The sequence below is a fragment of the Mandrillus leucophaeus genome, unplaced genomic scaffold, assembly GCF_000951045.1.
Source record: "Mandrillus leucophaeus isolate KB7577 unplaced genomic scaffold, Mleu.le_1.0 Scaffold277, whole genome shotgun sequence".
Lineage (NCBI taxonomy): Eukaryota > Metazoa > Chordata > Mammalia > Primates > Cercopithecidae > Mandrillus > Mandrillus leucophaeus.
In genome coordinates, this window is record NW_012102887.1 from 1,552,404 (window position 1) to 1,565,596 (window position 13,193).

The 13,193-nt window shown below is 34.5% G+C and overlaps 1 protein-coding gene across 2 annotated transcripts in view; it reads right to left on the reverse strand.

Moving 5' to 3' along the window:
* Positions 1-13,193, reverse strand: part of AGFG1 (ArfGAP with FG repeats 1) — a 75,867-nt gene that overhangs the window by 34,731 nt on the left and 27,943 nt on the right. The window contains exons 2-6 of one of the 2 annotated variants that reach the window (XM_011984963.1): positions 12,830-12,945; positions 9,030-9,192; positions 8,038-8,191; positions 1,748-1,867; positions 728-799 (exon numbers count right to left, since the gene is read on the reverse strand). In XM_011984963.1, the coding sequence (XP_011840353.1) occupies positions 728-799; positions 1,748-1,867; positions 8,038-8,191; positions 9,030-9,192; positions 12,830-12,945 (625 nt within the window). The remainder of the gene's footprint in view (positions 1-727; positions 800-1,747; positions 1,868-8,037; positions 8,192-9,029; positions 9,193-12,829; positions 12,946-13,193) is intronic. The other variant, XM_011984964.1, reaches the window with a different exon arrangement.

The following is a 13,193-nucleotide window of genomic DNA, read 5'->3' on the forward strand; positions in this document are numbered from 1 at the left end:
CAGTACTATAAAAGTGACTCCATTAACAAAGGAAACTATTTCAGAGTACTGAGTTACAGTACCGAGTTACAGGAAAGCAGACAAAGATGTAGAAATTTAAAATATGTTCTCTATTATAAAGACCTCCTTAAAGTACTATCAAAAGACTAAAACCAGTATATTTCATTCTATGCTTTTGATCCTACACTTTTGGGATATTAGTTCTTTATTTCTAAACTTTAGTTTCAGAAATCAAAATAGTATACATACACAGTTATATATTAAAGTGATAGAAAAGACAACTACAGGTAATTTGAAAACAGAATGCATGAACCTCTATTTAAAAAACACGAACACTTTCTATCAAGCAGGTTTTTATACATTCTAAAAGAAATACATACTGATCAAATTTCTTTCAGGAGTTAAACCATGGTGTTTTCAATTAAAGGTAAGTAATACATGTTTGTATGTAAAAGACTGCGACCTGTTACAAGGAGATGGCAAACAAAGTGCATACTAAACTTTCAAAATTTATATGAGAATATTATTTCAAATTATTATTAAACCAAGTAACTCTTTGTCTACTATTGTGTTCTCTAACTCTGAGTTTAATAAATAGAGTTGGGAGAGATTTTTTATGAAGGATTATCACTAAAGAATTATCAACGATCTATAATTGGAAAAACCCTTGAAATATAGCAAAAATATGCAAATTAGTATAAGATGCCTATTTGACAACAGAACTTACTGTGGGTAGCCTGAAGAGGAAAAGCTGAAGTAAATTCACCAAAACTGCAGCTAGATGAAAGCATTCTAAATGCTGGACAGCCAGAAATTATGTAAATGATGAAAGTTAAAGGGAAAAAAAAAAAAAAAAAGAAAACTGAAATAAAAGGCTTTAAGACAATACAGAGTTAAAAGTTGAAAGAAAAGTAATCAGCCAAAAATCTAAATAAGGGTTCAATGAGTTTCTGGAAACAGTACAATTTATGGAAAAGTATTCAATGTTTAAACACCAATTCCTGCACAGAAAACTATTTCCAAGTTTGACTGAAGTGATCATTAATGTACTCTTGTCTAATAAACATATGAAAATTTTTCTCAGGCTTCTTGCTCTGAAAATTACTTACATTTTTAGCTCTACAGAAGCAATCAGCTTCCTTTATTAAGAGGTCTAATGTCAGCCTAAATCAATGGATTCTATGAACCTTAAAAAACTTACAGTACTGGCTGGGCACAGTGGCTCACATCTGTAATCCCAGCACTCTGGGAGGCCAAGGCAGGAGGATAACTTGAGGCCAGGAGTTCAAGACCAGCCTGGGCAACACAGTGACACCCAGTTGCTACCCTCCCCCCACCAAAAAAAAAATTTCAGCTAGGAGTGGTGGCATGTGCCTGTATTCTATTCTGAGGCAGGAGCATTGCCAAAAAACAAACACACACACACAAAAAAGAGAGACTGAAAGAGAAATACTTATAGTAGTGTCATGCCTCTGTCCTCTGTGCATGGTAGATCTAAGGAAGATTCATGTGCAGGAAAAGGAGGAGAATGGATGTTGTCAAACAGACAATACACCAAATAATGCAGAAAAACAAATGAATATAGAAAAAAATAAGAGTTCAGGTTTCCCCAGAGCTTTTTAAGATAGAACCATTTTAAAGTCAGATAATTACAGAATTTAAGTTTAGACTAATTTTTCAAAACTACACTTAAGAGAATTTTGATTCGTGAAGTAAACATTTAAGCACAATGCTGGAGAAGCTCTACCTGTAGTTTGGGGCTGAAAAGGAGAGTGACTTGCTGTGGGGAAACCTCCAAAATTACTCGAACCACTAGACTGTCCAAATGCATCAAAGTTTGCAAAATCTGCATTTGCAGAATTCTGAGCTGTAAATGGTAAGGAACAACATATGTTAATGAATATGAAAACTATAAATGAAAATACATGACAAATGTGTTTAAGAATTATATGAAAAGTTTCTATGTATCAAAACTCACTTTATAGAGAATTCACTTAGAAATCAGATTTTAAACCCTATCAGCATTTAACCCAATTACAGGTAATTTACTAAGTAGTAACCAGGAATTTCCATGAACACTTTGTGCAATGATAAATTTGGACATAATACTCTGTATATGACCTCAAGCACAGTACTATAAAAGTGACTCCATTAACAAAGGAAACTATTTCAGAGTACTGAGTTACAGTACCGAGTTACAGGAAAGCAGACAAAGATGTAGAAAACATTCTGGAAAAATTCACTGAATAAAAATGGTAATCAACTATGTGAATCTCAACAATAATTGAAATACTTAAAAAATAATACAAAGATGGTTTAATTAAGAAATAAAACTTTTTTTAAGTTTACAAATGCCTCACCATGGTCATATATAAAAATCTAAAAAAAGCACAGGATCACCAAATAAATGGAAGATATTCATATTCTATTAGAAGCCTGCAATTTTAAACTCATTAAAATTTAAGGAACAATGAATGCTAGTATAGAAATTATAGCATATAATTCAGAGCCCCAAACATTAATCGAATACCTATTAAATATGGCAAGACAGGACTTTGTAGTACTTGTATCCATTTTTACGTCTAGGTACTGATCTATTCACTATCTTCAACAATCGATTGTAAATGCTGCAGAATAAAACTTTGGAAAACAAAACTTTGCAAATTCAACACTAAAATACAAAAATTACTATCTGGACACTCAAGCAATCTCTGTACAAAGAAATCCAAGCTAAGCAGAATGTAACACAATGGTAAAGCTGTTTCTTAAATAATCGTATTTCAAGGAGTCAACTTAGTGTGGAACTTAAGACCCCAAATTAATGAGCCTGAGTCTTGCTAAGAGTTGTCATTCCTCTTCAAAGAAAAACACATATTCATGAGACAGGAAGACAGAGAGATCATAGGATGCAAACTAGCAGCCCTCAGCAAATTCATCTGACAGATACGCTTTGTTTCATCTGTACAGTACTTAACATTATTTCCCATCAATTCCCAACATTTAAAAAGAGGGCATTTCGCAATAAACAAAAAGACTTCTAGCTTCTCTTATTTAAAAAAAAAAAAAAATCAATATATCTAGTATCCTAAATCCCTATTTCCTTGTAATAACAGATTAGAACATCCCCTTTAAAAAGGGCACCATAGTTCCTTAAACACACATGATACTACTCATTTGTGTTACCTGAGTTGCGAGGCAGTTGGGTTTAGATCCTACAGTATAGAGTGTGACAAAAATCAATTACAGTTTATAGTACACAGGTTTTGTGATATGATGTTTATCATCAGGCAAAATAACTACTAAATTCAGTAGGTGAATTTTATTTCTAGCTTCATGCACATTTCCGTAGAAGATGACTTTTACTGAACCCAATAATGACCCCACCCAGCAACACACATCCACAAATACTATACCTCAGCCTGAATGCTCACATGAAGAGTAAAGGCTTCCAGCTTTTAAGTCACTAAACTACCTACAAAAGAAAAAGCTTCCCTACAAAACAATGCTAACGAACCCGACTGGCATGTGTGAATAGTTATCATTTGCCATTAAAGGTTCCATCAGTCGTATCAAACTGTTCAGGATAAAATTTTCACCTAGTATTTTTTAAAAATTAACAAGAATATCAAGATGAGAAGAAATTGCAATCAATGACTTTATTTGTAAACTATATATGGAAAAATAAAGATTCTGAATGCCTGGAAAGGCTCTGGAAAAAGACATTTCAGTTAAACCATGACCTAGTTTTTACACCTAAAAACTACTCCAAGGCAAAATATCAAAAGATGGTATCAACCATACATATTAGAAGGAAAAATAAATGAGTAATTCAGTAGTTTCTTCTTGTAACAGGCATATATATTTTATTCTCCTGTAATGAAACCAAAAGTCAAATAAAGTAAAGGAAAAAAGGTAATCTGAGCCATCATTTCTAAGTAAGAACTTCAGACTAAAAAGCAACTCCTCTCAGGCAGCCTGACTTGCAGCCTACGGGAGCTATTTCATTCTTTCTTCGCACAAGAAACAGAACAGTTAAGATTAACTACTTTCTATCAATCTGATCAAAATATAAGATTCTTTTCCTTTACTATCCTGCGATTAAATGATGGCTATTGTTTTCAAAGTGCAATTTAAGGAAGTTGTTGAAAGTATTAGTGCAGCCATGGTACAAATTAGTCTGTAGAGTTGCAGTCTAACCATTTTTGGCTAACCATTTTTGGCTAACAGGGCTACAAAGAAAAATCCAACATTACCTGTGAAGACTCACAAATTGCATTTCAAGAGAGAAAAACAAAGGGAACAAGAAATAAATTGCGAATTTACAAAAGAATTTGGTGGTTATCAGTAATTTCACATTATATTTCAATAATCCTAAAATGGAGATAAAACCAGAATATATTCACAAATTACACAAGTTTTACTCTATTTACTGGTTCTCCCACCAACTCTTTTTACCAGCATTCAAATGCAAGAGGTGAAAAAAGAGAGTTGGGGTTCTTTTTGATCAGAAGGGGAAATGGCTTCTTATCTGGAGGGTTATGGGGAAAGAGGGTTCTCCATATTTTCTGGGATTTTGCAGCTCAGGTTAACACAGGAGAAGGGAAATCTACCACAACTCCTCCAACTTAAGCAAAAGAAAACCAAAATTTCTTATCCTTCTCAGTATAACCTTTCCTGAAAAAGGAGATCCATGTCATCCTAGGACTCCTTTTTAAAGCAAATACACACGAGACATATAAAAATTACACCACAATTCCCTTCTAAAGCATGTCCTTAGAAAATGTTTTTATTAATACTTAAAATGAAAGGTTCCCTTATTGCTTGCTAGAAAGAATTGTGGCTGGAGAGAAGTTTTTCTACAAATTTTCAAACTATCCCAAACAGCACACTTTGGAGTGTGATTATGTATAAAAGGCTTCATATCATCATTATCCAAAAAGAAGCCAGGTGATCAAATTGAAAGAAAATGAAAAACCATCACAATCTCACAAGTAAGTAAAATAAGGCAAAGTAAGTTCTAAAATACAAATAGGAAATCAGTTCTATCAGCACTGGTTTCTGTTATGCTCATAAAATTGTGAAATACATCTTTTAGAAACATACAGTCTTGAGTTTTTCTTCTCCATAATTGAACCTATAGAAATCTATGAAAAAGAAAGAGTAAGCTTTAGCCAATACCTCATACACACATGCCAAAATAATATAAAGCAAAGTTTCGAATTATCAAAATAAAACTATAAAATGACTAAATTCCTAAATTAATGTTCTACATTTGGTTTGATATTTATTTAATCACTCAAAATGCAGACCGGTAAACTTTCCATGATATAAACATCACAGCTTACTGACATCCAAAATAGATTCCATACATATTTCCAACACAAATACTATGTATGCTTTTACACTGTTTAAGCATAAAGAAGCCACTGTAAAGACTCAAGAAATTACCAAGCTGTTAGGAAATGAATCCAAACCATTTGTGGAATCTTAACAAAGATCGAAAGATTAAAACAGCATAAAAACTTGCCATAAAGTATGACCCTTTTTCTTAAATGCATGTAAACATACAAACATACATACATAAGTATGTATTTGTATACATAGGTACATATATATGAAGTGTGTGTAAAAGAGAAAAGAAAAACAATGTTTATTGTACCTTTTAGATGGTAAACCACTTAAATGCATCATCTCACTTGAACCTTGCCACTTATCAAAATCAATTTACAGAATAGAAAGCTTAGAAATGTTAGGTAATTTGCCCAAAGTTACACACATAATAAGCAAGAAAGCCAGCATCTGAACCCAGGTTGTCCCAACTCCAAAGTCCAGGTTCTTTTCACTACATTATGCCACTTCCCTATCAGACTATTGCTATTACAATTAAGGAGAGATACAAGTGACCAAATCTATACTTCAATAATCAATTTTTAAATATTACCTAAGTACCTCTTCAAGGCTTGCATATTTGTTAACAAAATAAAACTCCATAAATCCCAATTTCTGGTGACATGCATTAAACTGTAACAAATATGTTAAATCTGAGAATAAGCAGGGGAGAAAAGGCCATTCAAAGACCACAAGAGTTCTATCAAAAAATATCTTTAGGGCCCGGTGCAGTGGCTCACACCTGTAATCTCAGCACTTTGGGAGGCAGGCGGAACACCTAAGGTCAGGAGTTTGAGACCAGCCTGGTCAACATGGTGAAACCCCATCTTTACTAAAGAACACAAAAATCAGTCGGGAGTGGTGGAGGACACCTGTGAGCCCAGTTACTCAGAAGGCTGAGGCAGGAGAATCAGCTGAACCTGGGAGGCAGAGGTTGCAGTGAGCCGAGATCGTGCCACTGCACTCCAGTGTGAGCAAGAGAGTGAGACTCTATCTCAAAAAACAAAACAAAACAAAACAAAAAACAAAAAGAGGCCAGGCACGGTGGCTCATGCCTGTAATCCCAGCACTTTGGGAGGCCGAGGTGGGTGGATCACTTAAGGTCAGGAGTTTGAGACCAGCCTGGCCAACAAGGTGAAACCCCATCTCTACTAAAAATAAAAAATCAGTATTTTTGTATTACTAAAATACAAACTTTTACATTTGTATATAATTTCAGGTGTTGTGGTGCACACTTGTAATCTCAGCTACCTGGGAGGCTGAGGTGGGAGAATAGCTTGAACCCGGGAGGTGAAGGTTGCAGTGAGATTGTACCACTGCACTCCAACCTGGGCGAGAGAGCAAGACTCCACCTCAAATAAATGAATGAATGAGTTGTATCTGTAGGAACCAACCTGAAAATGTTCCTACTCCTAAGGTGGGCTAATTTGAGCACTACTAAGGATAATGACAGCAAACTGAGAAGAAGCAAATGTTTAAATCTATGAAGTCATAATGATACTAAAGAAAAAAGTCACCATTATGAAATGCTAGGAAATCAACTCATTATTGTGATATCTGATGGCAAAGAATCATGTATTCTGACTTTCCTAAACAAATCATGCCACCAGACAGATTTTTTAAAAAGTATTTCAGCTAATAAGTGAAGGAATAAATTCAGAACATCATTATTTTTACACAATGGACTCGGTTATTGAGCATCAACAGGTAACATTATAAAAACACAATCCAAAATTAAAAGCCTCTTAAATCCCAAGTAGTAAGCATATCCCCAGCCACCCATCCTCCTAATAGGAAGAACCTGTAACTGATTAAGTCTCTGGATCCAACAACCTGATACAAGAAATAGAACAGAGGAACTTGTTACAGGGCACCACAGTGGTGCAATCAACTAATTCAGACTACTGAAAACTGTACAGGACAAATGAGCAAATTTCTTTCACAAATTATAGAGGAGGAAAAAGAAGGAATAGAGGAAAAATCTTACGAACTAAGAAACCTAAGAGACATATCCCACAATTGCAGTCTGTGGACCTTGCTGGAAATCTGATTCAAACAAACTGTATGTATGTATACATGTATGTATGCACGTATGTATGTATGTGTATGGAAAAATCTGAACTATAATGAACATTTGAACACTGACTAATGAATTATTATTACTACTATTATTTAGGGAGTGATGCTACTAATGTGGTTATATCTAACAAAAAAAGTATGTTTTATAGATTGAAATATACAACATTTAAGGATAAACTATGTCTAAAATTTGCTTCAAAATAATATGACAGTGAGAGTGGAATGACAAATGAAATAAGATTAGCCATGGGTGATTAGCACATAAAGGTTATAGTATCCAATTACTTTTGAATATTTGCAATTTTCATAAAGAATAAAAAACAGACATTATATCCTTTCCCCATTTTTCTACCGAAAGAGGTCATGCCAACCAAATGACATTAAATATAATCTCTTCTGTGATTAAAAAGCAACACAATTATATGGTTACATATTACAGCTCAACAGTTACGAGTAACAAAACATTCTCAACAAAAAATGTTTACTGATCCTCAAAGTGTGATGAAGAATTGATGTTTCTTGGTGTTTTATATGCACTCCCAGCAAAAGCTGTTGGGAAAAAACACTTACCTGCATGACTGTTGAAATGTGCAAAGTTAGCAAAATTGGCTGTAGCTGTTGACTGAGGAGCTGGAGCAGCAAAGATGTCTGAGCCAAGATCACTTAAAAGGTCAAATTGCTTCTTCTCCTGCTGCTGCCCTTGAGAACGACCTACAACTGGGGACTATAAACCACATATTAACTATAAAGATATTCCAGTCGGATCTGCGAAATCTTTATACAAAACTATCTCCAAACTTAAAACACACTTATACATAAGAAGAGTTATAGTATGCTGAGTTAACCTTTCTCATTTTTCACTCAACCTTTTGTGAAAACAGAGAAATTTATCCAAGTGTCTTAGTATGTGTTACCAAAAAGGGCAGGATTTAAACCATAGTACTATGCCTCTGAACTATTCTTGTATAGGATAGAGGCTGCAGTGCCACACAGTAACAGATCTGTCACAGCCCCATCAACTATAATACAGCGTAGAAGACAAACTTTAGGTAGCAACTTTGAAAAGATTTCATTTTGTTCATTTTTAAGAATAAGATATAATGCAAAGTCCCTTGTGTTTCAATGATCAACATGCTTCACAACCACACATGTGGGAAAACTGTACTACTAAAGAAATCCTTTCCCAGAAAAGTATATCAAAGAGACTATACGTTCTAACTCTGATGGTCACCATAGATTCATTTTACTAATTGTATAACACATGATATATACATATATACATGTATACACACACACACATACAGCTATAGCAACATTCCTGTATAACTCACCTTTACAAAGTTGCAGAGAAGTCAAAGAAACTCATATTAGCAATAGCAAAAAGAACAAATATATATATATATATTTCAACCACTTAACAATTTCCTAATGTATAATAAATCACTGGAACATAATGCTACTGGCATACAAGGTTATGCTGCTGTCTTAAAGAATTCTCAAATTCTTGACAATCAAGCCTTCTTTAAGTCGAAGCTTCCTACAAAGATTCAAAGACTACTCACCTGACTAGGTGTGCCCTTATTTAAGTGCAGTGTTGGTGCAGAATCCCCTAAAAGAGATTTCAGTGGTTTGACCTCAGGTGTGCTGCTTGTGCTACTGGCAGAGGACCCGGAAATAGATGCATGAACTGATGCCACGACTTTGGCTTGTTCTGGCGGGACATACCTAAAACACGTAAAAACCAGTTAACTAAAAAAAAAGCAGGTAATTCTACACCAAAAAATAAGCTTAATTCTAACTTCGTACAAGACTGCTTCACCATTAATCTTATCTGAAAACCCTCTCACACAGAATACCTTTGCATATTTTTTTAAAAAGGAATGATAGCTTAAGACTACACCCATTAAATACTTGAAATACTCAGAGAAAGAGAAGACTAACCACAAAACTTGTTTCAATTACTTATTTATGGTTTTTCTAAGGTATTCAGTACAACATAAGAAATAACTGCTTTTTTTAAACAGAGGACCTACAATTAATCATCATGATGAATAGTTCATACTACAATTTAAAAAATTATCTTAAGATCTAAATAACATCTGAAGACAAATGAGGCAGGAAAACATTCATAACATTACAGTTAACGGCCTAAAATATAAAGGCTTATTAAAACTGTAAGAATAAGATCATCCCATTTTAAATGAACAAAAGAAGCAATTCACAGAAGACAGGAGACATAGAAATGAAAACACTTTTAACCTAACAAAAATGCAAATTAAGGTTTTATTCACCTATAAGCTAAGTGTGAACTTTGCAATTTTTTTATTGCTACCTACTAAAATATATAAATAGGTGTGCTTTGTGCACCAGAAGTACCACTTCCAGAAACATCCTTAAGAATTGGTAAGTGTACACAGATGCATGTACACACAGATGTTAATCACAGTCCACTCTGTATAATTTCAAAAAAACTGGGAAACAAACCCAACATCTATCAAGAAAAAAATATTTACAATAATACAATACTCATAGCTACTCTGCTTTGACATGGTAAGATAAAACCTCACAGATCCTTCAGATTTGATTCCAGTCATGTAAATACATGATTTATGTGAGGAGGCGAGTCAAGAAAGGAGAGGCAGCAAAGATATAATCATGTCCAAACACCGGCAATCCTAACCTCTAGGTGTGGGATTATGTGAGAGCTTTTGCTCTTTGTAATTCTAGGTTTTGTCCTACCCTCCTTCTTATTCCCCATATGAAGTAGGTGAGGAAAGAAGGAAAACTATGCTTAAGAGCACCTGTTCCATAGACAAGAGTTCAAATCCCATCTCTACCACCAAATGGCTGTGAAACCTTGGGCAAACTATTAATACTTCAACTCTTTGTGCTTCCATTTTTTCCATTTATAAAATGGAGAGACAGAGTTGCCTAGGTTTAAACAAGTTAACATTTGTAAAGCACTGAGAACAATTCCTGGTATAGATATTAACTACATAAGTGTTCATTGTCACCAAACCACATAATAATCACAAACAATACAACCAGCTTTTTTAAAGTAAATGAGAGACACAAAAGATATATGAGAATGAATACAAGAAGTTATACTTTCCCGTAATTTAGCATACTACTAATACAAATTCTTGAGTATAGCCAAGTCTTATCAAAGGATAAAATCAAATGATAGTTACTGGTTCAAAAGACTTGCCTGACAAAGTAAAGAAACTAATCTTGTATAACACAGAAACTGATTTTGAGAACTGGTCAAAAGAACAATTTCAAAATCCCTTTGGATAACAACAGCATCACTGTTTTAAGTATAGTTACAGTGAGTATTTTTAGGGAGGCTGCATCTGGATAGTGCTTATTCCATGTTAGAAACCAACTTCACTGCTCTCTAGCTTATGTTACGGGTGTGCGGGAGTCTGGATTAAAAACATACTGTTCCTGGCCCTCTTAAAGATGGTCACCTGTCCCACCACTTGAAGTCTCTATTTTTATAACTCTTATTATCCTGTTTCTCAGGAAAGAAAAAAAAATAACAACACAAATTGTAATTACTTGAGGTTTCTAGGTATTTGCATTACAGTTTGAATGAATAATACATTACTGTTATAAATGTGGAGGTAAGGATCTATGATTTTAATTCTACCATTACTCACACTCACTTTTCTCTTGATAGCTAGAGCTGACCATAAGCTAATCCCTAACCAAGCTCTCTTTCTGAATTGGTAAAAGTAACACAGCTGAGGGAAAAAAAAAAAAACTAGGTTAGGGCTATATAAGGAGAACAGTCTTTCCTATAAGGTAGAATGTCTAGGAAATTCAGAATCAAAAAGATAAAAGGATAATTATACCTTTTGTTTTAAAAGAATCATTTATGCTACCATATTTTTACTCTCAACCCACCTTCTAATATTTTCTTCTTTCCTTAGCTTAAATTTTACTGGTGTATTTTAATCTATTTTCATACCTGATGTCTTCTAGTACAGCTGAATATAGCCCTGATTAATCTTGCCTTGCAAAAAGGAGTCTATTTTAGGCAGGGTGCGATGGCTCACACCTGTAATCCCAGCACTATGGGAGGCTGAGGCAGGTGGATCACCTGAGGTCAGGAGTTCGAGACCAGCCTGGCCAACATGGCGAAATCCCATTTCTACTAAAAACACAAAAAATTAGCCAGGCGTGGTGGTGGGTGCCTGTAATCCCAGCTACTTGGGAGGCTGAGGCATGAGAATCGCTTGAACCCAGGAGGCGGAGGTTGCAGTGAGCCGAGATCGCGCCATTGCACTCCAGCCTAGGCAACAAGAGCAAAACTCAGTCTAAAAAAAAAAAAAAAAAAGAAAAAAAGTAGTCTATTTGGGAAAGTAGTAAGAATACAAATTTTGATATAGCATGCAAGTCAGAGCTAATGTGCTCCTGAATAAAGGTAAAGACCTCTGCTGTAAGCCACAGCAAATGTTCCCTCAGGACCAAAACAGGCTCTGAACATAGTCTCTTGGGTTGAAACACAGCTCCTCAAGCAAACAAGAAGTTCGTTACTTCCCCATTATTTATTGCCTCTATTTTGATTCTCTGCCCCATCTTTCTAACCTCCCAAGATGAAAATATCCACTATTCAATACTATTAAAGAAACAACCAAAAGAGTTCATAGTTAACGAGTCTCAGTGACTATACTTAAATTGTGCTCATACAGCTAAAAATGCAGAGCCCTGAGTAGCTGAACACTAGCTTTATGGATATAGTCCCTATTCCATTGGAAGGGGCTTACTAGCTATATGTACAACCTGTTGGAATTAATTTTTAAAAATTAACATCTGATAGATTTAGTTAGGCAAAAGTAAATGCTCCCTTCTTAACCAGAAAGTAAACTGATTTCTTAGGTGGAAAGAAAAAATATTTTGAGCAAAGGCTACAACAGACAATTAGGTAGATGGACTACCACACCAGAGCTTTATTTAACATAGTGCCTAGTATATAGAAGATGTTACTCAATAAATTAAAAAAAGATATGACTCAGTAAATACTTGCTAAATTAATGATTTTTAAGAATAGAGGCTTTGTAGGGCAAAACATATTTAAAGAAGCTAACAGCGAGAGGGAATGATTAGAAGGAAGAATACCTAACTTTCCTGGTAATTATTATAATAAAAAGACTGCTGCCAGGAACAGATGAGTTAAGATAAAGTAGAAGTAAAGGTTTTCGGAAACCAAACCAACAAAAAGTCAAGGGATAATGAATTATATACCTATCTAAGCTCTCGCTGTCTGTCTTTTATCCTTCATTATGTCAGACTAACCTTACCCATAGTTAACATGTGATTTGGGGAGGCTTTAGTCTACATACAACTCTTCACTCACCATCTTTTCTTTTCATATTTTTCTTGTAGAAACTCTTTCACTTTTTGTGGATCCCTGAAGTCTGGAATTGCTGAAGATCTATCATCAAATAATCCTAGCCAAATCTGTTTACAGACCTTTGGAAAGAATCAAAAAAATATATGTTAAATTCAACATCTTCACTTAATGAAATTTTAAGGGGATATTGTGATTCTTTCAGGAAGCTAATCTACATAATAATTGTAATAATATGCTTTCAATGAGGACACTAATAAACAGAAATAAAGGAACTAAATTTCTTTTTAATATGTTGCAGTATGCAGTAAAATTTTAGCAACAAAATCATTAAAAAGGGGAAATGAACAGTGAAATGGGATTTGAGAGG